Consider the following 25,232-nt stretch of genomic DNA (forward strand, 5'->3'; position numbering starts at 1 on the left):
TGGCCTCTTTCCCGAGCTCAATAATCAATGAATAAACGAAAGAAAGGAATGAAAGAAAGAGAGGTTTAAGAAAAGCCTCAGTGACATTTCCAATGCACGTGGCTTCCACAAACAGCCTCAGTTAAAATTCACTGCCAGCAACTGTGCCCAAACACCTAGTCTGCATTTTGCCTGCCAGGCTTCTTTTCAACGAGATAGACTCAATCCCCTTTACTTTTTAAAAAGGACTTGAAAACAGGTGCTGGATGGCCAACAGCACACTGAAATAAAACGTCTGTCTGGCTTCATCTTTCCTTTCGTCACTGCAGGTTTCCACCAGTCCCCCAGCAGCTGCACCCCCCCCCCCCGGCAATCAGAGTCAAGGCCCAGTGTGCTTCTGCACCTGAGAACAGTTAGCTCACTGGGGTTAACTTGGAGGTTACCTGTCTGACGAACTGTTTGCCTAATAAGGTCTTAAATTTCACACTCATGACGTGCAACCTGAGTAATGAGCAGAGCTGGAAACGGAGTAGTGCTCTCAGAAGACGTCTCCTCTTGTCAAAGCCCAAGACCAGTGGACCAGGCACTCACCCTCCCCGCGTGCTCCATCCATCAGCCTTTGCTGCCACTGCTGTAAGTCAATAGGATAGGGGCAGACAGCTGTCAGAGATGAAGCAGGGACAAGCAAAAGAGCTTAATGAAATTTTATTCTGAAAATATGGCAAGAGTCTAAGGCACTTCAAACATTTAAATACATATAAGACCAAAGTAAATGTGACATGGGATAAAGGAATCCATAAATACGTGGAGAACTACACTAGGTTTTTCTAGAGGCAAATATATGGCCAATTCCTCTAACACAAGTCAACCTTTGTCATTAGATACAGAGCTGTGCAATTATTAATAAAAATATGGTAATGTTACATGTCATTCATCATGTCTTTAATTACTATAGAATATAAAAGTTGAAAATACTGCATCAATTTTATATAGATACCCTTTATATAAAAAGTCATACAATACATCCACCAAGATAAAACCAACCAGAAAGACTTCCTGTCCTAAGTTTTCAGACTTTCTATCTTTTATTTTTAAACCAGAAACCTACCAGACCAGGCCCAATTGATGATCAAAGTCATCTCGACTTCCTTACTTTAAAATCATAAAGACGAAAAAAAAAATCAACAAAACCATCCTGGAATGGAATTGTCAAAGAGCTTTTTAATGGTTCCACATTCCGTAAATATAAATACTTGTGGAAAAATTTAAAAACACCGTGTCAGTGAGAACCTGACACTTCTCAGCAGAGGTGGAAGGTGGAGAGAAGCAACAGAAGCTGCCCTCTCAGCTCAGGTTACAACTTCCTACAACTGTACATAACGGAGCAATGACCCAACAGCAAGTGTGCCCTACACAGAGGGAAGGTGGCCAGGAGGGAGGCGGTGTGTGCCCAGCAAGCAATCTCCCGCTGGCTCGCTTCCGCTGTGACAGCTCCAGCCTTCAGCCCTTGACTTTACGCGTTCTGTTTGCTGGTGAGCTCAGGCACAATATACATTCAGTATCTGTCACCCCAACAGGAACAATTAGCAGCTAAATGGTGGCATGTGTATGGACAGCTATTTGCACATAATCAATCAAATGAACCTCGGTGGGTGGGCCCAGGAGATGTCTTCCTTCCAAGCCTAGGGGTGCCCTAGAGACCAGGAAAGGAAAAAAACTGGGGGTTAATAAGTGATCTCAGGCAGATGTGTCCTCTATGACATAGGAACTCCGTCCACCACAGCTGATCACCACCCATGAGCCAGAGTGAGGAGAGCTGGAACACAGCACACAGGTCCACTAGCAGGAACAGCTCTGGGGCCAGTTGGGCTCAGCAGTGCTGTGTCCAGCTGTCCTGGGAAGTCAGCTTCCTGCTAAGAGTGGACTCTGGGACCACAGGCTGCTGATCACTGTCTGCTTAAGGAAAAATCCAGGAAGGTGGTGAAATGTATTTATGGGCTCAGGATGTGCCATTTGGATAATTCTGCCCAGAATAAACCCTTCCTGTGAGGGTGTGAGGACGAGCAGGCGTCCAGCCTCTGCTGCACTAACCATTAGCACTCTTGGCCTTCTGGGTGGGACAAAAATGATGAACTCTTAGGTTCCAGACTAAAACTTTGATTTTCAGAATCACCATAAAACCTGCATCTCCTGTCAACTCCCCGAGGAAGGGGGCCCACTAGTCTGGTGGCTTTCAGCCTGTTCACAAATGCCAGGTGCACGACACTGACCGGAGACTGGGCTTTGGCGAAGTTGACGTGGGCGTACAGAAGAACGGCGATGTCCTTGTGTCCTGCTTCCAGGGCTATTGAGAGCGCGGTGCTGCCATCCTTAAGATGAGATGAAAACAACAAGACCAGGTTGGGTTTCTCAAACTTCCAGGCTGCCAAAAGGCAACAACTCAAGACTTTCTCAATTAGATAAGGTTTTCCAGTCTAGCCATTTGTTAAGTCCTTTGGGAAACTTTTCTGGACCTGGAGGTGCTAAGCCTGAAGGACACAAGGATGACAGAGGCACAGCCCCCACCCTGCCCTCAGTCAAGAAGAGAAATCACCCCATCCCCTCTGTCATTGCCTCACATGCTCAGCTTATAGATCTGCACACCATGGAGCCTCAGCAGAAGCCCACTGCCCATGACAAACTCTAATTAAACTACCCTGCCCTCCAGCAGGGGGCAGCAGGAGGTGGGGGGCAGAAACATAATTTAGCTTCTTTTTTTCCTTACACTTGCTAAGGAGCAGTCAAGGAACATGGTGTATACTTTGATGCCCTGCAGTTTGCCAAGGATCTCTTAACTTTCCTCCTGAGGAGGGAGCTAATCCTACAGCCCTAAGCACCCCTACAGAAGGCAACAGGTCACATCTATGTGGAAGCACTGAATCCTGCTGACTTGCAGAAATGTATCTTATGGAAATACGAGGGAAAATTTATTTTCAGCTAAATGTTTGATTTCCATTAAGTTGCAGGAATTTAAATGGATATAAAGATACATAAGGACAAAAAACAGCATATTGTACATCCACTGTATCTCAATCAAAAGTAATAATACTATTAAAATGACAAAAAAAAAAAAAAAAAAAAAACCAACAAAAAACCCAGCACAACGTATTTTCTGTCTAGTCTTAGAAAAAGTATTTCTTTCTGGTCACCAGCAGCAGGAAACAATTTGTGTGTGGTTTGAACCTCATGGTCTTCCCTCCTGCTCTGTGAACTCTAGGAGTTACTCTTCTTCCAGAGGCCAGTGGGATGTCCTCCTTTTCCTTTAAGAATAAGGAGGCAGACAACAGACTGAGGTGACCAGGATTTCAGGAAGTCACTGTGGCTCAGTGGCCTCTTATTACTCTATCTACAAGCTGCTATTTGCTGGAAGAGAGTAGAAGTAAAAGCAAACAAACAAAAACAGGGCACATGACAGACTGTCCCTGAGGAAAGATAGCTGGAGATGGACCCTGCTGCAGGAGAGGTGTGGGGAGCCTGGTACAACCGCAGCTCATGCTCCTGGGGAGGCCACTGCAGCCGCAGAAGCCAGTCAGTCCGTCGTGCCAGTAAATTCCTGCACTGACTTGCTCTTCCTGCTGGTGTGGGCCCACTGGGATCTGAGGTTCAGCACAAAGGAGGGTGTTTTCCCTCTAACCCTTTAGTGTTTCGAGCTGATGAAAGCTCCGTTTCAAACCTGTGCTCCACAGAGATAAACTCTGAAACACAGAACCAACCCTGCCCGGCCTCTGGGACCTTTGGACCTCGGAACCGTGTCACCACCCAAATGTTAGTTCCTGTGTCTTGACCTATCGGTACTCCACCCCTTTGGTCTGGAGACACCCAGAAGCAGCAGCTTTCCCTCAAATGTTTCCCACTCAAGAGGCTGTCTGGGATGGGACAGCCTGGGAACTGGGAGAGGAAGGTTAGGGTGACGATGATGGAACAGCTGGAAAAGGAGTGGGAAGATGTGCTCAAAAGAAGGTGATTAAATGAGACAAATTACCCTCTCTAATGGGCCCCACTGAAGGGTTTCCACATGGACTGAGACCTAACCTTCTCTTCTTGGTGCACTGAGCAGCTGCTCACGCTGACTGTGACTCTGTATTGTAAAATTCTCTTATCTCCCTTTGGACGCTGGTCCTCGTACATGCCCATCACCTTCTTCCTTTACGAATTCCAGGGTCAGGCCTATTCATCTTTCTGCCCTTGGCTTCAGTTAATGGGAGTACTAGTTTGCACCCAGTAAATGCTGCCAAGCTGGGCTGTGAAGGGAAGTGGCCTGGATGGCAACACAAATCCCTGAGGAGAATGTAGGAGAATCTGCTCACTCCTCCATCAAGCAACACTCACAGAATGCCCTCCCTGTGCCCCTGCGGCCCCTGGCATGGAGGTCCCACAGAGGCAGCTTACATTGTCCTCTAAGTGGCCGTTGCAGCCTGGCTGGGCCAGCAGCAGCTTGACGATCTCCACGTGCCCATGCTCGCTGGCACACATCAGGGCGGTGGAGCCCTCGTCGTCCTGGATATTGACGTCAGCCCCACAGGCCAGCAGGCCCTTCACCATGTCTATCCGCCCATGACTGACCGCCAGCATGAGGGCCGTCTGTCCTGCCTGTGGGAAGAAATGACAGCGGACTTCAGAAGTACATGGGGCTATGCTGGGGGGAGGGGAGGAGGGAGTGCGATGACGGGAAAAGTGGACGTGGAATCACTGGGGGCTGGGTGGTGGCAGGCACGGAGAAACTAGTTTCTCATGAGCTATGAGCTATTAAGTTAGGTTATAAAGTAATGAGTCAATTTTTCCCTTTAGCTTGGAGGATCTGTCTGAGGATAGTAAGGACCTGGAAATGTTCAGGGGATCGTTACAAGTCAAGTGTGAACACATCTGGACGAGGGGCACTCTGCCTGGCATGAAGACAGTACTGCATGGAGACAGTCAAGAAGCTACCAAGCAGAGGCAATGCAAGGCAAAGGAGGAGAAGTTTCCAATGTGCAGTGAAGCCCGTGTTTCACTGGTGTACTCGGTCCTCAAGGACCAGCAGGCGGCCGCATGGACTGGGCTCAGGGTGCACGGCGGGGGCACCTGTGAGGGTCAGAGCTGTGTTAGCCAGCACACACGCTGCAGCAAGTGCGCTCACCTGGCTGGCTTTGGCATTCACGTCCCCACAGCCAAAGAGTTCTTCCACAACCCGCATGTCCTTCTCTGCTTCCACGGCAGCGAGGGCAGCCAACATGATCGGGGTATACCCTGCCCTATTCTGGTGATCCACATTACACACATCTGCAAAGACAGGAGTCTCTGTAGGGAGGAGCCACCTCCGAACAGCATCAGCTGTCCCCTTGAACTGAAGGTATAGAGCTTGGAAGAGCCCAGAGAAATGGCCTCAGGCAAAGTTCCACAGTGGTTCAGAAGGAAACGTGAGAGATGTTTTCATATCAAACCAAAGAAAAAAATTTTTTTTTCTATTTCATGAGGCCAGAAGCAACAGAAATGACATTAAGCTTTCACAGCACTTTTGTTTGCAACTGGTGGTTGAACTCCAACAGCTTGGCGGTCTGGGAGGCTGGTCTAAGTAATGGTTGCTTTGAAGAATAAACAATAATGTGAGATCTAGACCTTAATCTGTATCTAGGAGATCACTGTTCTGGAGTGAACAAGGCGGTGAGTGCTCCAGTGGGAAGAAGTATTCGTAAAGGCACATGCAGGCAACACTGGCCACGGTGCTGTGCTCTCACAGACCGCTGCTCACCCAAGACCCTGAGTGTGCTGCTCTGACTCGTTTGGGCCCTTGGAAGCAGACTTCCAGTCACATGACACTCAGCTCTAGGAACTGGTCTGAGAGCAACTGCAACTAAACCTCAGACACTGCCGGGACTCCAAGACCCAATAAACCAGACCTTTTCTAGTTCTAGAATTCTTACAGAGTCCTGGGGGCTAAATTAGCCTCCAGGCGTTTTTAAATTCCTTCAGCACTTTCTTAAAAAATGAAGGGAATGGAGAGTGCAGGAAAGCAGCTTTTTATGTGTGATCAAACATAATTAAAGTGCTTAGGATGTTTCCATCAGCAGGAGTGAGAAGAGACGGTAGCCGTTTGGTGGAAACTGAGTTCTAAGACAACTGCATACTAGGGACATAATGGCATTTACACAATGGCATTTATATTTTTTTAACACAGAAAAGGAAAAAAAAAAGCTGTCTGATGGAGAAGTGGGTGAGCAGACACGGAGGCTCCTCCGTGTCTCTGGTGCTCAGATCCTCGCTGACGCGGCGGTATCCTAGATTCACAAACACACTTAATGGAGCCACCATCTCAGTCTATAATGGGGAGCAATAAAAAGTGAAGTAAATCCAGAAAAGTGATGAAGCAAAGTCATCCAACAATGGAATTAAAATCATTTAATTTACCAAATTATCATGTCCATGCAAATTTTCCAAGAGCAGATTAAACTGTTTCTTTCAGGAGCAATCCTGAAATCCTGTTCTCAGCTTTCCTGGATATTATCCACTTCTCTGTCTAACCAGTGACTCGGGCTGATAGTATCATCAGCTCTGTTTATAGTCTGGAAAGTCTGAAGGGAAGGAGGCTTGGAATTCCTTCTTGTAAGATGGAAGCAGTTTTATCCTAACATGGCCTCTATACTGGGAACAAGCAAACTTAGAAGAGAAAAAAAGGTAAATCTGGTTTCTTTTCTGCATTAATCCAACATCACCAAAACAGAGCAGAAAAAACTGGACAGCTGGGTCAAGAAGCAGTATAGGAAAACTGGACAATTTTATCACATATTCTAAATCAGATGTTCACATTATGTTCCCACTAGTTAGACTGTGGTACTGTGAATTCTGTATCAGTCACATACTAGAAATAAAAGTATCGATTTCAAAAATAAATAAAAGATGTGATCTGGGGACTAAATCTATCACTGGGCTGTTCCACTGAACAGAATGTTGAAAGCTCACTATTTCTCAAGGGGATCCTTCTATGTACCACGACTTGCTCCATGTTTAATACATCCATTGACCATATCCTGGAACGGCAAGTTTCAATTATAAACAAGAATTTTCACTGTTCTCATTACTATGGTTTGGATATAAGAATAACACTTTCTTTGCTCTATGCTGATTCCCCAGTAACGGTGTATTTTGGTGGGAATGGTGATAATTCTGTCACAATCTGTTACAGTGGCTTTGCTTGGTCCCCATCCTGACTGACGGCTCAGCTCTGCAAGGCTGCTGGAGAGGAGTCATGCAGCAAAGACAAACAGCAGCCTGCAAACACCAAAGCTGTGACTCCGGCCCTAGGAGTAGTGTTCTGCTCCCTGAGAGTGAACCACCAAGCCTGCATGATTCAGTGCAGGAGGGAACATGAGTCCTATCTGTCACCAGGGACACACCTCATTTGAATGCAACTGGACTGCGGCAAGAATATCCTCAAAACCTTACTTCAAAACAGACATGGCATCGTGTCACCCTGTTGTGTTAAACTTCAGGCCTCCCATGAATGCCTCATGGATGAGATTCTTGCCACATCATGGGGTAAAGCAATGAAAAGGATTTTAGGACGGTCACAGGACTGAGGAGTGGATCAGCCAGCTCCTTCAAGATGAGTCACAACTGAGTGCTGGTGAGGAGACCGGGACAGCCCACGTACCAGCGTCCAGGAGCAGCTTCACAATCTCAAAGTTGGAGTGGGACACGCTGTAATGGAGGGCCGTGTTGCCGTTGCCGTCCGCCATGTTGATGATGTGACGCAGGACGTCGGGGGAGATGGCCTCAAAGGCGGCTATGTAGTCCCCAACCATGGCCGGGATGGCGGACTTCTGACTGGACACACGGAACCACTCATGCTGGAGAGTGTTCAGACAGAATCTCTGCCAAAACACCGAGCAATCAGCCATTAGTTCTTCTATTTATAGACCTTTCTGAAAGCCCGAGAAGCCAGGCCTTTTATAGTCAAAGGGTGTGCAGTTAGAATTTGCTCTCAAAAGAAAAAAAAAAAAAAAAAAAAAAAGACTAATGAAACCCAGAGCCCGAAGTGAAGCCTCAAACACCAAACAGAAATATCACTCCTAATTTTAAATCACACTCATATTCTAAGTTCTATAAAACAAGTCATATAGTACTATACAACAGTCATGCCACCAAAGTTCAAATTCTGGCTCTGCTAACTGGGGAACACACTTACTCTGTGCCTCAGTTTCCTCATCTACAAAACGGGGATAATAAAAATACCTTTCCTTCACAGTGTTTGTGATGATCACAGTGTTTGTGACGAGGACAAATGAGGCAGTACATGTAAACCACTTAGGCCTGGATCCATTTACTACTGAGCTATTGATGTTATGTGGGTTACGCTGGCCTTGCAATGAGGACAGAAGAAATTACTTAACACTCTTAATTATGGTGCTTCCTTCCTATCCAGACCAACCTCAACTCTTTCAGCATCTCCACGGCACCAGGCTGGGAGGCCATAACCATGCAGCCAACCCAATTCCTACTCCAATCCCAAATACAAATGTTCAACCATGGAGAGGGAATTAAAACACAGGCCTGGAACAAATTACTTTTCTCATTAGGAACATCTGCATCTGCCCATCAGCCCCACCTGCCTTCCCTTAGGCTGTGGACACATGAACTTGTTTCATCAAGCCAAACTTGGACATGAAGTTCAATGTAGCCTGTGCAGAGCCACTGCAGGTGATGGGGAAAACCACATGCTTTTCATATGAGTCTGTCATTCATTCATGCTTTGCTTGCTCTTTACAGGTTTAAAAATATATCAAGAAAGACAGAAAGCTTATGTCAAAAGCACCAGAACCCATGCAGTCTTTTTCCTATAGAAAAGGTGGAAGTGGGACTGTAGAACACCCATCTCTCCACCTTCCTGCTAGTGATTATTCAGGTGGAGCCCATTCCGTGACAGTTTGGGACACTGGATGAGAAGGGTCCTGGCCAGGAAAGAGTTCATCTAATTTTTCTTTTTTCCTGCCCACTCTTTCGCATATTCAGATTTCAATTTCTTCAGATTCCTCACACAGAAGGAAGGGAAGTTATGTTATCTGGGTGTCGAACTCTGTGAAAGCTACATATTCAGTGTCCTGATACGGTCACACGGCCCTGGCACTGTGACCATTCACCGTTCACATGTCTGCTACTTTTCACAGCACAGTACTTTAAACACCTCTTCACTGCATAAATATTCAATTAACAAAAATATGCACCAATCATGGAGCGTGCGCCCAACAATATGATTGACAACTAAGGTTGCTGAAGTGTAAAGTCCTCCCTGAGGACCATGTAACCTAGTATTTTGGGGAAGATAAAAGAAAAAATGTATTATGGCTATAAAATCTGGGGTCTGAAAGCACCAGTTTTAAGTTCAGGTTAAATCTAGTGGGAAATATTAACACTACAGTGACCTTTCATGGTTTTACTATTTGTGACCAAGGCACAGACAGGCACTTAGTCTATACTGATGGAGTCCAGCACGTAGTTCCATGTCCCCCCAGGCCAGGGACTTCATTTAGTACTTCCTTCTGTAAGCATCACTGCCATGTGTTTGAATGTCAAGACTCAGCTGGTTCTGATAAATTTGTTTCTATAGCAATATAAACAAATTTGGGACAATATCACAATTTTAAAAAAAGAAGCTATACAATAAGGTAATATGATTTAGCCGGGTCGGATAAACACAACATGGACCAGTACTCAAGAAAGGTATAATCTAGCCCCAGCACTAACCGATAGTTGACAGTCCAGACAAGACTTGTAATCTTCAGTGCCTCAGTTAAAGCAGGATGAACCAGAATAGAGGAGCCTCAGGGACACACCACCCACACACTTCCCAGGCCGGTGACAGCCATCGCCAATTCTTCCTCAGACTGTGCTCGTTGTACAAGGGAAACTATTTGTCTTTCTAGCATTAAAGAATTGCATAAGTCCCTTCTGGTCCCCACATTTTGGTTTCATAAGTCTATAATCTTGTGAGACCTATGAATCAACTTTCTCACTAGCTGCGGACTTAAATTATTCAGCATAAAACTTCGTATTAAATCTACCACCAATATGCAAAGACTCAAATGCACACGACCACCTAAAAAAACATGATACTACACTTTCTAAATGCACTGAACAGAGCTGTCAACCAGAAGGTTGGTCCGTCCTATGAAAGAAGCTTGCACATCTAAACACCACCAGTGCATGGGAGAGCAACATACTTGGCAACGACATGAAATTCACCATTGCCAAGGAAACATCTACCTGTCCTATGTTGTGCATTCATACTCCCTAAAGCAACCATCGACCTCTCTGCTGTTTGCTTCTGAATCTCTCAAAACTGTGAGAAGATGACAAGTGCAGTTATTTCTAGGTTTAAAAATAGTGCCCGCCTGTATCCCACACCAGAACATAATATGCAGTTTCATAACTAAAAGGAATGTTGACCTCGGCCAACATAGGTTTCTTTTGAAAACACAGGCTAACTTAAAGAACAAAAAATTCCAGGATTCTGCTCCCCGGATCACAAGGTTCTGTAAACAGCAGAACATGTAGGAAGATGACGAATGACTGCAATTAGCCCTCCCTTCCACATGCAAGTATATGCCTTGCAGATGCACCACCCCCAGGAAAAGTACAGGGTGGAGAAAGGATGTATGAAGTTGGGCCTGAGGGAAATGTTCACAGTGCGGTCCAGCGAGCAGGGCACACGTGCTCACTCTGCCCACACATGCTATAAATAGTCTTGGGGGAAAGCATGCAGGCAACAGCAGCTCAGGGGCAGGCTAGAGATGCCTTAAGGGTGGTGTCTGCTCAGGTGCTCTGTGCTGACTGGGGACAGCATCTGCAGGTCAGACTCACCATATCCTTGCTGGTCAAAGCTTTGGGGTCATTTATATTGTTTTTCAGCAAGTTGCAGGCAGACAACATCTTTTCACTTAATTCATATCTAAAAGGGGGAAAAATAAAAGAAAGAGAGCTTGTGACTGGCTACAAAAAGAAAGGCACCTTTACCTCAAACTCCAGAACTCTTTACAAGACAAGAGGTCCCAAGTCAACCTGGGCAGGCCGTGGTGGTGCTAGGGGCTTGCCTGGTGGTAGTCCAGGCACCCGAGGGCTGATGTTACCACACAGAGCCAATGCTTCCAGCCAGCGCTTGGGTCTTTTCACAAGGGTAGCTTTCAGCTTCACCCCATGGCCTGTGTGGTACTATGGAATAATAGTTGGAGATTTTTTTTTTTTTTTGCTGCTTTTGTGCTAAGTTTAGTCTAAGTTCTAAGTTCTAAAAATATTTTTAGTCTTCAAGGGTTGAAGAGGTCTGAATTACCACATACCCAACTATGCTGACCAGTAAATCACACATCTGAAATCACATCTGATGATTCAAGAAATGTTTTTTAACCCATATGAAAATATCAACTTAAAAGTCAGGGGACATTTGGTATGTAAATTATACCTCAATAAAGCTGTTAAAAAAAAGGCAACAGATGTCAAGATATTGAGACATTTGAAAATACTTGGAAATACAAACTAAAGACACTTACCTTGTGTTAATGCAGGAAACTTTCTTTCGCCAGATTAAATAGAGGTAAGTTTTCTGAAATGCTCTATTTATACTTTACATGGGTAAAAACCACCCTGAAACGTCCACCTGTTCTATCGTCTCTGTTTTATAAGCATCAATTTCGTACTTGCTAGGTTTTCACAGTCGACTACACCTTCAGGTCCCTGTGTCAGCCAACCAGAGTGCTTATTTGGTATTTTAGCTGTTCTTTATGTTATTCCCAAACCCATTCTCATGGTGTCCCTCATCACTCAGGGAGCAACAAAATGCGAACATGTGACGGGTCACATCATCTCTATAGTAAATGTGACCTTTGGTTGAGGCCAAGAGCTGTTCCTCTCACACACAATGATCCTGTAATAACAGCACTGACACCTGAACGAGGAGAAATGGCTAATGATAAAACTGGAACTTTGAAATGTGCAAGATGCTGACGGCAAAAAAGTTCTAATTCGTGCCTTAAATATAAGGTGGGTTGTTCAAACAATGTAAACTTTAGTGGAGCTTAACAGTTAGGCGGATGGTGACCCCACATATAAAATTAGGTAGCAAATGGTTAAAGAACCAAAGGTGAACAGCTATCAGGATCTTTTCTTTACTACCACAAGAGATCCAGGAGTTATCACTTATGCATCTGTATTTATTAGTATCATGACAAGATGTACATACTTCTGAGGAACAGGTAAAGTTTAGCTCTTCTTTGGAGATTGGAGAGACCAAAGTTATAGATACAACTGCACAATCTCCTAGCTGGCCAATTCCAGGCCAAAGTACGTCAAACGTGTGAAGGGGGAGGGGAGGGGAGGGGAATGTACCACACCTCTCTCTGATTTCCACCTTCTCAGGTTCACATTCTGGAACCTGCATTTCATCTTCCACCCTGGTGGACGTGAAACCTTCAGCATTAACTGCATGGTGCCCTTCTGCCATCCCCCGACTGTCTTCGTCCTCCTCTTCCTCCTCCTCTTCCTCAGGAGGATACTCAGTGACATCACACTCGTCATCTGACTCGGAAGAAGAGCTTTCATCTGAGCTGGAATCATCACTTGAAGTTGTTTCATACCTAGGTGGCAATTGGGAGTTCAGGAGATGCGAGGTGTGCCCATAAAGACCCAGTGACAGAAATTTTTATAAAGGTAAAGTTGCTAACTGACTCCAGAAATTTCACCAGTGGTTTTAGACCCTGTACTCTGAAGTTTGGAATATGGTCTACTAAAACTCTGGTGGTTGTCAATGGGTTCTCAAAAGGGATAACCTAGGTTGCCAATTGGTATCGTATACCACTTTTAGAAAAGATTTTATATATAGTGTATGTGCCTATCTATAGCACCTCTGGCTTAGTACAAATGAAAGGAAACTTATTTTGTGGAAACCAGGTCTGCAGCTGTTCATTTTTCCTGATCCTTTTCTTCCTCCCTTTCATTCTTCCTATTTTGTTCCATTAATTCTCCCAGTGTCAAGGTGAACAGATTATGTAGGTAACCAATTGTTCTTCTGGTACGTGCCCTCTAAAAATGTGGGCCACATTACTCAATAAAAAGATCTGGAAAACAGGCACTAAGTTAAATCTTTGTGTGGTACACTTTACTATCAATATTATCTCAGCTAACTCTGCACTACTGCTTTCTTGTTGAGGCTGTGTATTAACAGATTAACTGCTTTGATTCAACTGTAGGAGGACAAACAGGCTTACCTATTTACCTGGGCCAATTAAAAGAGAAAGAATTAACAACTAACACACATTCTGTTTAGAAAAGAACTGATGGCATGGCGAGGTTACTCTTCAGATGAAAGGCCCTACAATTTTGTTTGTAAACACGGAGATTAAGCGAAACAACTCCCCATTCTGGAGAGTGGGTGGCTACCACTGGCCCAGGGAGTGATGCACTCTGTCTCTATCTGTTGCTGAGTTCTGACACAGGTTAAGTACAAGCTGTCCAACAGAGCGGGGAGCCTGCTGCTGCCGCTTTTGTTAGAGACCATTTGTTTCAGACCAGAGGCAAGAAGATGTAAATCACTCAGCTTCATCAGCTATCCTTTCAAGAGGGATCTATCCTTAAAGACAGCAAGAAGAGAGAAAAGAAGCCCACATGCACCCTTCTGAGGAGGGAATCGTCCGTCACCCAGATGGGGCAGCGTCCCAGACAAGGCACCTTTTAACACGACTCGAGTAGGCAGGAGGCAAAGAAAACAGACAGACCACGTATAACCACTAGCATCACCATCCTTCCTTACCCTCCATTAATGCCGACAAACTGAAGATTCTTTTTTGCTCCATTTGAGTCTCTGTTGCCATCTTTCTTCTTCATGATGGACTTCAGTGCGCTTTCATTATTTGTGCATACTGTGAGAAAGTGAACCACGGTGACCAAAATGGATATAACTCACACCCGTGAAAGTTAAGTGAATAAGTACTCCTTCTTCATGGACATTTTTTTATTCATGTAAATACAGATCCTGGCATGTATCTATGAGAAACGTGCCCAAAATCCACTGGAAAATTGTGTGTGTGCAAAGAAAATAATTCAAAGTTCCATTAATAACATTCTTTAACTGGAAAAAAAAGTCCACCAGTTGTTCCAGACATAACAAAAGCAGTGACGACTAGCATCTGTGTCAGGCTTTACTGTTTATCAAGTGATGCCGTGTCTCACTTGCTTGACCCTAAAAAACCATCTAGGCACTAAGACAGGGATTATTATTAGCGGTTTTTTTTTTTTTTTTTTTTAGTTGAGATAACCTCGAAAAAAATTTCTGCCTGCCGGAGTATGAAAGAGTGAAATGTTGTTTGAAAAATTTTGTAATTTGCAACATCAGATGAGTTTTCTTAAGGAGACTGCATGTCTTTCTTCCACAATCTTAATTTAAAGATATTCTAGGCCCACCTGCCTAACAACAGTGTGATTGTTCTTCCAGGTCAGTTTATAAGACACACTGGCATTAGATGGGAATGCTGGCAAGGCTGGTCCTAGAATGCTGATGCTGAGAAGGGCTGTGAGTAAAGAGAGTTACCGTAGAGGCCAGCGGCCATCTGGTCGTCTGTCAGGTTCACTGGAGATGGCGTGCCCTCCTGAGCAGGGAAGGCATCCTGGCAGCTGATGGGCTTCCCTTCCGTGGTCCTCACCTCTAGCTCATCCCGGGATGTTCGAGGGTTCAAGAGTCCTCCTGACTGAAGGCTCCCACACTTGCATGTGCATTCCAAGTTACTGCCTGCCAGGAAGGAGAAGGTGTAGAAGCGTGTGATGCTTGGACCAAATAAAACAGACTAAAAGGTTAAAAAAAAAAAAAGATTCTTGCAACTCATCATTTTCTTAAGTACTTCTTTGGTGTTTTCTTTCTGCATAATTGGCACTACTATCCAAGCCACCCAGAGTCAAACCCCCAAGGCATTCTTGACTCTGCACCTTTCCCTTCACGACCACATCCAGATCAGTCGTTCTAGCTTCATAGTGCCCCTCTTCTCTCTGTTCTGGCACCGCCACCTCGCCTGGGTCTGGGCCCCAGCACAGCATCCTGCCTGTCCCTCTTCCTTCACTATGCCCCCTCTCCCGTTCTTCTGCAGAGGAACTCAGCTCAAACCCCATCCTAACTCCAGCTGAAACATAACCTGAAAAAGCTAAAAAGCTCCCCGCGGCTCAGGAAACGTAGTCCACGCCACTTAGCCAGATATTCTACACCATCTACACTTGGCACCAACTTACCTCTCCAAGTTTATTTTCCACTAGGCCTGCGGTCCTTTTTGGGGTGTGGGCTGCATCCCTGTAGATGGAACTCCCCCCGGTGTAGAAAGTAGGGTCTCTTATTTGCCAACAGCACACACCTGCCTTATTCTCTCCTACCCGGTGACGCTCCTTCTTCCCCACTCTCACAGCCAAGCCCCCCCTTCACCTCCTCATCCCCCTACCCGAAATTAACTCTCCTTTCTCTCAACTCTCACAGCCCACCTTTAAGACTCTCTTGTAAGATCTACAATACAAGGTACTAGCTGACTCGTGTGATGGTCTCAGATTCCCTTTGAGTCTGTAAATATTTTGAGGGTGCCGCACGTTTAATCAACTTTGTTTCTCTCACATCTTCTAGGTTGCTTTTGCATATGCTAGGTGTTTAATATTTGTTCACTGATGAAACAGAAAAATTGGATTAACTACTACTATGTAATTCATGTATATAGGTATAGCACAGAATTTTCAATGTGGCTGACATGGACAGGTGTTTACAATCTATGGTTAAATGAGAAAAGTAGATAATAAAATTCTATGTATGGTATGATCCTATTAAAAAAATATATATATATACATATATATATATATATATATATATATAAAGAGAGAGAGAGAGAGGGAAGTTACCTGGAAATTCTGGTAATTTTAACTTTTCTCTGTATTTGCCATTCTCTTCTATAGTGAATATTGACTAATTGTGTTCAAAAATCACCTTTTAAAAATGAATTTAAAAACTCTGGCTAAGCAATATGATTTCTAGAAAATTTTCCCTAAGGATGTACAAAAAATACCAAAAAAATGTTTATCGCTTCCATGTGTAAAACAGTAAAAACAGGCAGATTTCACACCGTGGTGAAATAGGCTCTGGTACATTTATACAAAGGAATTTAGTTCAGCCATTAAAAATGTTGATGTAGGTGGGCATTTATTAACACAGAAAGAAGAGATCATGTGTTAGTGAGTTTTCAACATAGGCTATAAAATAGTATGGAGAAAATACACCTATTTTTGTAAATATATTTGTATGTATACATATTAGAAAAAGTCTGGCAGGATATACAGCAAATCTGTTTAACAGTGCTTTTCTAAAGCTGAAAAAGTAGGTGTAGCTCAGTGGTAGAGCATGTGCTTAACATGCACGAGGTCCTGGGTTCAATCCCCAGTACCTCCACAGAAAGAAATAAATAATAAATAAACCCAATTACCTCCCCAACAACAACAAAAAAAAACCCTAAAAAAAACTGACTCTAAAGCTGAAAGAATTATATGTTGTTATAATTTTTTCTTATGTCTCTATTATTTCCTAAATTATGCATTATAAACCTAATAATACAAATAAAAATTTAAATCTATCCAAAATGTCATGCGGTAAGAATTTGATCACAACTTTCTATCTTTTAAAGTAAAGCTTTGAAATCCCTTAGATCCTGAGAAGAACAGAAAGTTAAGGACTGACTGTATTTCGAGACAACCAGAAGTAAAAGAACTATGAAACTCAAAAACTCTTCTCTTCAAACTCCATGGTTCATAAGAATCACCTGGGATTTTTGTTAAAATGCAGATTTCCAGGAACCTGCCACCAGAAAATCATTCTGAGAGTCTGGGCCAGGGGGCTGAGTGACGGGCATTTCTGACATCCCCACTGACCCATCCACATGAGGCTCTGATGCAGGTGGCCTACTTTGGAAACTAGTGGTTTAAAACAACGACAGTCTAATAAAAAAAGAAAAGGTGGAAGGACACAAAATGTTCAAAGTGAGGTATCAGCATCTAAATTTTAATGTTCCTATTTCCAAGCTAAGAATTCTGAATGCCAGGGACTTGCCTGAGGCCACAGAGATGGACTAGAACACACATCTCCTAATCCCATGAATGGCACTTTGTCCATGAATCAACAGCACAGTGTTTCCTCCTCTAGTTCCACAGGCATGGGGAGCCCCTCAGGTGACTCCTTCCCAAACCCACCCCGCTTCTCAGCACATAGAGTACTGAATGCAGCCCTCGAAATAACATCCAGTGCCCCCACGACCTAGTGTGTCTTCCTAACAGCAAACGAGAAATGTCTCAAGTGCCTTTGACTCAGTTGGAGTAAAATAAACAAAGCAGGGCATTTGTCTTCACGCCTCCTTCTCCAACTCCATGCATCATTACTTTGAAATTACTGCAGTAACCTTGAGGAGTCTCAACAGTTAATCCCTAAGTGCCAGAATACTTCTAAAGAACACTTTCACTAAAGTATATCCCCATTCAAGAATCAACAATGATTCTTAAAATGCTAACACATGCTTAGTTTTCATTGTTACTGAAACCTTAAACATGCACAAAAGTAGACAACAGTATAATACACTCCTGTGTTCTCATCACTAGCTACAATAATGCTCAACTAATCTGGTTTCGTCTCTACTTCCTCCACCCACTCACACTAGAGTATTTTGAAGCAAAGGCCGGAGATCCTATCACTTTCATTCATTAATATTTTAGTATATATTCCTAAGTGAAAGAACTCTTAGAAAATAATTATAAAGCTAAAACTATCAAACCTAAAAAAAGATAATTTAAAATCATCGCTTATCTGGTCAGGTATCCAAATTTCTCCCATGACCTCTTAACATTTTTGTATTGAATATTTGAATCAGAACCCCAGTTCTGTATTCCCACTGTATATAGCATACAGTGGTTTTTAAGTCTTTTAATTCATAGGTTCTCTTTCTTTCTAAATACGGCTTTAAAATATTTTAAAATTGAGGTATAATTTATATGCAATAAAATGAACAGAATTTAAGTATAGAGTTTGATGAATGTTGGTAAACGTACATGCCTGTGTTAGCACCTCCCTCATTCAGATACAGAACACTTCTAATAACCCAGTGAATCCATGCTTCCCACCTCCTGCCCTTTTCCAGAGGCAAACACTCCTCTTCACCAGAACTTAGTTTTGTAAACTAGGACTTTTTAAAGCTTCTCCACTCAAGGTCCACCCTCTCAAGCAGGCACCTGAGGGTTTTCTTTATAGTGAACATGGACAGCTTCTCATCGGGGCAGTTTAACTGCTAAACGACTCCTACCCTCTCCTCAATCAGAGTGGTCTGGTGACTTAATTACCCCCAATCCTGTGCCCTTCCTTCCTAGAGTGTCCTACAAGCCTAAAATTTCAGCTTCCTTTACCTTTGCCAGTAGAATTCTGCTCAAGGCTTGGCACCATTTCTATGTCCTCTATAGTTGTTCTCCTATGATACCATTCTACAGAGATCTTTTTCCCTCACTGTTCTGCAGCACGTACTGTCCAGACCAGAACGCAGCCTGCCCTCTGTTCCCTGGGTTTCACCTGTGTCTCTCTGGGAGACTGTGAGCTCCTCGAGTCCGCCCCTTATCTGGGGAATTCTTCGGTGCTTTCAACCGTGCTGGTCAATGGAAAGCTTTTAGTAAGTGCCTGTGTAATTCAACAGGTCACAGCAAGGTCACAGGAATTCTGTTACGACTAACTAGCAAGGCAAAGGACAACATTCAATGTTAAACTAGTTCTCACTTATTGGATCAGAGGAAATTTGTCACCTTTGTTGCCAGAAAACGGTTTTCAGATGGTGCTGAAACTCTTGCTGTTCTTGGTGACCCAGAAACACCTGTCTGATCTTGATAAATGCTCACTGTGGTTAGAGGGCACACATAAGACACATGTACTAGCATAAGACTCTGACAACAACTCCGGGCACAAAACACAGGAAACGTGCCTCCAAGAAAGCCAAACATAAAGTGGCCAACAAAATTCAATGGTCTCAGCCCTGGCTCCCCTTTACAATCAGCCGGGTCGGGGTGGGGCTTTAAAAATACAGACACAATGAACTATCTGCACGTGGGCCCAGGTATGAGTCGTTTTTAAAAGCTCTGCAAGTGATTTCAGTGTGCAGCCAGGATTGGGAACCAGTCAATTAAATTAATCAGTCTAAACCTGATTGCTGAAAACAAGACTTCCCTCTGGTTTCAGTCCATCAACTAGGACCACATGGATTCCAATTCACTGGTGGTTTTAGGTAACAGCCCTGGACCACTAATGGGAGAAGTCCATAACCAGTTAATGCTACCCAAACAATACGGGTAAAACAACATGAGTAATTGCCAAACACCTTCAGAATTCTGGCCCTCTGGCCTGGCTGCTCAAAACTCACATCAGGGGGCAATGGTTTCTGCGGGTACCACTGGGGAGTTAGTTAACCAGGGAGTGGGCAACTGTACAGTGTTTGGTAATTAACTCAAACTTATAATGGCTATAAAATGCCAATGAAGCATGAGCTTCATTTTACGATTTGACCAGATTAGTGATAACTAAAAGACAGCAAGTGACAGAAATCTCAGTGTTCTGGAAAATAAGAGCACTCTCAAAGTATTAATTTTAAAATACACTTAGCACTTGATATATGGATAATTATGCTACTAGCTAAGGCAAACTATAATGGAAAATGAATAACTTAAAATGAAAAATTTTTTTACATTTTTGACTTTAGAAGTGCTAAAGCAAACTATTTTATATTTAAAAAAAGCAATGAACAACAGAGCTGGAGTTTTCAAAGAGATCATCTTCTCCAGTTTCCTCTATGATATTTATCCACCTAGCATGGGTATTCATTGTTAGTATATAGCAATGTGTTTCTAAATTAGAAAAATGATTTTTAAAAACATTTTAACATGGATTTTAAAAGTTCCTCTATTTATGTATTCCAACTCTTCTGGCATGCTAACTCGTTTTTTTTTTCTTTTTAAATAATGCCAAGTGCTTTCTGAAAACACAACTATGAACAGTGTGACCAGTTAATTAACCGGGTTATTGTGACAAATTTTCAGTTAAACATTCTGATTTGATTTTTAAAGAACATTTAGCTTACTTGTCAAGAGGTGGGACTGAAATTTCTGAATCATTATGAAGGTCATTCAATCATTTAGACATTTTTCCGAAGTATAACTCAGAATTCAAAGGGAAGTAAAATAATACTTCTAGTTTTTCCATAAGGGAAAGAGCTTGAGCACGAATTCACCCTTTCCACACCACATGTTGGTCTGGGGAATAGACAGTAGAGATTATTCATGTATTCTTTACTTGGTACACATTACTTTTGGATGGAAGTATGTAACTTTGATGGAGGAGAAAGGACAATCCCTTTGTTTGTAGGCTCACCTCTCAGAACTCTAAATGTCAATGCATGTGGCCACCAACCTAAAGTCACTAAATGGTAAGAGCCACAGTGTTATAATTTCTAGGGCCATTTAAATATTTTCCTGGGAACATACCAGACAGCTGTCATGAATATATCTAAAAGTGGGTACTTAAAAATTAAAATGCTAGAGTGGATTAAGAGTCAGATTCTCCTTCACTGAAACCCCACCCACATTTAATTACACACTATCCCAAGACTTGACCCAGAAAACCCACACTGAGAAGCTGCACTAACTGAAGTTGGCTTGAGCAGATATGCTCCATGTCCTTCCAGATACAGTCAAGGTCGTCCTCTCCACCCTAAGCTCATCTCCTCCCTAAATTTCAGAGAGACTGACTGCAGCTGAACTGTTCAAGAACTTTTACTTTTACCTTATTTGGTGGCTAACATATACTGTCAAGGGTTATCATTCATATTTCTAGTATATGTGTCTTGGCTTCCCTACTGGAGCAGAGTATCTTCAAGGCTTAGATCACACTATATCTCTGTTTCAGGACCATGCTTTGCATATAGTTGACAATGAATGTAGGGCTATCAATTGACCTGAACAGAGATGGGGACAGGGTAGACTTTAAACATCTTCAGTGAGATATGAATGACTCGCTGATTGGAGGAAGAACAAAGAGCTGTAACCATCATCCCGTACCAACAATTCCCTTCATTGTTTATGACTGGACATCCAGGAACATAAAGACATGTCTGTTCTCAAAAACCACCAACCTCCATGCTTTAGCCAGAAATGAACTGTACACTTCAGGATTCACTGGGACTGTAAGTGTCAAAGTAAACTTGCATCTTTTTCTAGAGCGCATGTTTACTTCACTAATACCCATTTAAAATGATAAAACGTCAGTGTAAAAGAGGAAGATTTTCAAAGAAGTGTGAACTAAAGGGCTCACAAAGCTGGTGGACAGACTTTAAATCTTTGTAAAAGATTTCCCTCGGGGCTGAAGTGCTCTTCCTCAAGGTCTGTAACAGATACGCTAGATCTGTAATTTCAGTCTTTCTGAGGGTCAGCTATTCCTTTTGAGAATCTGATAAAAATTATGTACTTTCTTCACAGGAATTCCAAACACAAAACTATTCATGATGCTTTGGACCCCAGACTTGCTTTAAGGTTGTTTATTCCAACAATACTTCCCTGAAATAGGGCCTGAATGGGTCTCCCGATTGCATGGTGGTAGCAGTGGGTGCCAGCAGAAAACCCACGAATTTTGGGGGGAAAAAAGTTCCCTCAATGAATCTGATGGGCAGCCTGGTGAAGAGCTACTTTTATAAAATAATTCTGCTGAAAAACCTAATTCCACCCTCTCATGATACAGGAGGACATGGCAGCCCAAACTCCCCTCAAGTGCACAAGTTCCTGCACAGCCGGTACCAGAAGTCAGCTCCGCTGACCTCCACGTCAGCTGACTTCCTCTGCATCATGCCATCATACACGACGGGGCTCGAGAAACATTTGGTTTGGGTCATTTGATGCTCTTGTAGCATTAATTAAAAGAAAACTGTGATTAAAAAAAGGTATGAGGTCAAGTAAATGGTATAAGATTTGAGCTAAGAAACTAACTAGAAATGGTATTTCATAAAGATTTTATTTTCCCTGGTTTCACTTTGGCTCAGATCTCTGTCTACAAAATTGCTTTCACAGTTATGGGAATGACTTCAAGTTCATAAATTTTTTTAGCAAGCCCAAGATACCGAAGAGTGCAAATATGGAAGCTGATTTAAAAAGCAGTTCTTTTACTTGAGTACGAGAGATGAGTTTCCTATAAATCATGCGGCAGGCAGTTAAATTCCACTGGTATAGTTTTGTTTGTTTTTTGCTCAGAGACAGTTATACATTTTTAGAGTATTTGTCACTGCAAGTCATTTGTCTAGAATTTTCTTTCTCCTCCTTCCTCTCTCCAGAGGGATAAAGAAAAGGATAAAAAGAAATATTAACCCACTTCTCAAACCAAAACAATCCAATTGATTTACAGAAAGAATTAACATTTTTTCCCCTGAGGTTTCTGTGAGAATAGAAACTTATTTCCTCTTAACTGCTTAATTCCATGAAAAAAAATATTAACTACATGAAACTCACACTATCAAAATTAAAAAGAATTTTACAGATCATCAAATCCCAGTATCAAAACTATGACACTGTCTCTTAAATCCTGAAAAAATGGGGGGTAGGGTTTAGCTCAGTGGTAGAGGGTATGCCTAGCATGCATGAGGTCCTGGGTTCAATCCCCAGCACCTCTATTAAAAATAAATAAATAAACCTAATTACCCACCCCCCAAAAATATCCTGAAAAAATGTTTGTGATGTTTCATGTGAAAAATACATTGGTAAAATATGCAGGATTCAAATGTTATCAAAAAAGTACGTCTCTAAAATAGACCTGCACACTTACACATTTCAAACACACTAGGGGTCACCCCATGACAGCATGAGGGCAGCTCTCTGTATTGTATGATCTTCTGAACTGTCAGTTTATTAGGAGCACACACTCCAGTTATAACTTTAAGAAATTGGAGTGTTGCACATTATTATTATGCTGCTAAAAATAATGCTCTTTCGCATACTAAAAAGTGATACCCACAAATTTTTAACCCTAGGAAAACCGAAGAGAATTCTGTGGGTTGGGTACTAATATACACCTAATTCATTTTAGGCTTCGTTTTGAACTTTGACATGGATTCTGAATAAATCCTAATCGAAAATTTATTCTACTCATTTTGTGTTTTCCCATATTTATCTATATATTTCTTTATTGTGATAAAATTATTAGCTAGGGAGACGAATTGGCCAGGGTCAGGGGTAGAGGGAGGCAATGGACAGCCAGAATTACGAAGACAAAAATTTGCATTAAAGACAAAAGACTATTTGTAGCATTTTTGTTTGGCAATTTGTTCTAGATCTACATTTCCATTTCTGGAAGTACTGAAAACAGTTAGCAGCAGTGACAGCCAGCGTTTACTGAGCATTCATACTCTGTGCTGCAGAATATTCCAAACGCTATATTCACACTGATTCACTGAATCTTCATTTCAACCTTGTGAGGGAACAAAGACAACCTGTCCTAGTGCCAGAGAAAGGATTCGAACCCAGAATATCTGGCTTTGGAGCCCAAACTTAAATTCTTCAAACTAAAGTACTGGGTTCACATAAGTGATCGCTTATATGTTCTTTTTGGTGATGTCAAACTCCAATTTCCTAATCTGATTTGGACAAGAAAGTTTGAAATGAATACCTTTCTATCCTCCATATGCCTTCTGCCAGAGAAGTGTATTCTAGACTGAATGTGAGCAATATTCTGTAGTGCATGATGTGCACACTGGGCCAGAGTGCATTCTGACCACACCTTCACTCTCTACCGCCTGCAGACACTGAGAAGCTCTACTATATCAAGCTGCTTTAATCTTCAGCCCATATAATAGACACCAGATAACAAAACTTCAATGCCCTGGGTTGAGTTCCTAACCTACTTCCTTCTTTAGAACTTTAAAGCAAAACACAAACGCAATGGGAATTACAGAAAAACTTTAAAGTTAACCTTGCATGCTCTGAGAGGGCGCAGCCACTATGATCAAATAAGTGCTATAAAAAATATTTATACTTTTGTTCATGAATGCTGTAGGTCTCATGCATTTTAGCTGATTAATTAGGTGTTCGTTTGCAGGGTCAGAACTAAACAGTGATGTCTGGAATGTCAGCGGGACTGGAAATAGACCAAAAACACTGTAACACAGCCAGATAAAACCTCCTCCTCGGTCTTGATGCTCAGGATGTCAGGCAGATCACTCCAGTGGTTTAAGGCTGAATATTTTTGGCAAGAATGTGAAATAGAAACCCCGGTTTGGGGAGGAGGGAGGAAGGCTGGCAGGAAAATGGTCTTATGATGGATGACCCAGTGTACCATCTGTGTCTGGTGGTATTTAAGAGTTTCATTCTGACTTCAACATCTGACATCATGATTTTTAAAAAGAAGTAGAAACAGACATGTTATTATTTACTTAAGATCTTGCTTGAGTCCACACATCATTTTAATCTCTTTACTCTAAAATGACTCCCCTGTACATTTACTTGACTCCTTTGATTCCAAAGGGCAAAAATCTATCACACATCAGCTGTCATTGTCATGTTCAATTTTTCTTCCAAAATAAGCTATCTGTTCCACAGCACAGTTACTAAAAACGAGTAACACTAATTCGGGTTTGGAGGTTAAACTTCTGAAGATACAAAAATAATCTATTCCAGTCTGCCTGAAGCATTGCCTTTTTGGCTATAAAGGGAAACAAAGAACCTGAAATTTTTGTTTGTTAACTTACATTTAAGTCTCTACTACACATTTTCATATAAAATTAAATTTAATTCACACTATACCCATCATTTGAAGCATTTTAATTCATTTTACGTGCAGCATTTGGTCAGAGTGGAGAGTGTTTTTAGGAGCTTCCCAAACTTCACACTATAGTTTAGCACATCAACAGAAGAAACCACACTGGACACGCTAGGAGCACCACCCCAGTGGCAACAAAGGCCACCCTGTGTGCACTGCCGGCCAGTGATGAACACACTGTCAACCTTACAGGATGGGTGTCCATTGAAAGCGCATTTCACAATGAGTATAAAGAAGGATGGTTTTCCTTCCCCAGGTCATGCTGGTTCATGAAAGCTGGAGAGCCAGGAAAGGAACCCAGCCGTAGGGTGACAATATGCACACTAAGAACCACATGTGACTAGTAACAAGGGAACTCACTTTA

General features: G+C 42.6%; 1 protein-coding gene and 1 non-coding gene across 7 annotated transcripts in view; one reads left to right on the top strand and one right to left on the bottom strand.

Moving 5' to 3' along the window:
- Positions 1 to 668: 668 nt before the first annotated feature.
- KANK1 (KN motif and ankyrin repeat domains 1) overlaps positions 669 to 25,232 on the bottom strand; it is a 180,147-nt gene continuing 155,583 nt past the window's right edge. For 5 of the 6 annotated variants that reach the window (XM_031449804.2, XM_064490250.1, XM_064490251.1 and 2 more), the window contains 9 exons: positions 14,567 to 14,764; positions 13,790 to 13,898; positions 12,375 to 12,617; positions 10,852 to 10,939; positions 7,646 to 7,865; positions 5,135 to 5,277; positions 4,408 to 4,608; positions 2,250 to 2,348; positions 669 to 1,672 (listed from right to left, as the gene is read on the bottom strand). In XM_031449804.2, coding sequence (XP_031305664.1) covers positions 1,610 to 1,672; positions 2,250 to 2,348; positions 4,408 to 4,608; positions 5,135 to 5,277; positions 7,646 to 7,865; positions 10,852 to 10,939; positions 12,375 to 12,617; positions 13,790 to 13,898; positions 14,567 to 14,764 — 1,364 coding nt within the window. In that variant the 3' untranslated portion in view covers positions 669 to 1,609. The remainder of the gene's footprint in view (positions 1,673 to 2,249; positions 2,349 to 4,407; positions 4,609 to 5,134; positions 5,278 to 7,645; positions 7,866 to 10,851; positions 10,940 to 12,374; positions 12,618 to 13,789; positions 13,899 to 14,566; positions 14,765 to 25,232) is intronic. The other variant, XM_064490252.1, reaches the window with a different exon arrangement.
- Positions 16,376 to 16,447, top strand: TRNAV-AAC (transfer RNA valine (anticodon AAC)). Its single transcript has one exon. It is a non-coding gene; the product is annotated as a tRNA-Val (tRNA).

The sequence above is a fragment of the Camelus dromedarius genome, chromosome 10 (assembly GCF_036321535.1).
Source record: "Camelus dromedarius isolate mCamDro1 chromosome 10, mCamDro1.pat, whole genome shotgun sequence".
NCBI classification, from domain to species: Eukaryota; Metazoa; Chordata; class Mammalia; order Artiodactyla; family Camelidae; genus Camelus; species Camelus dromedarius.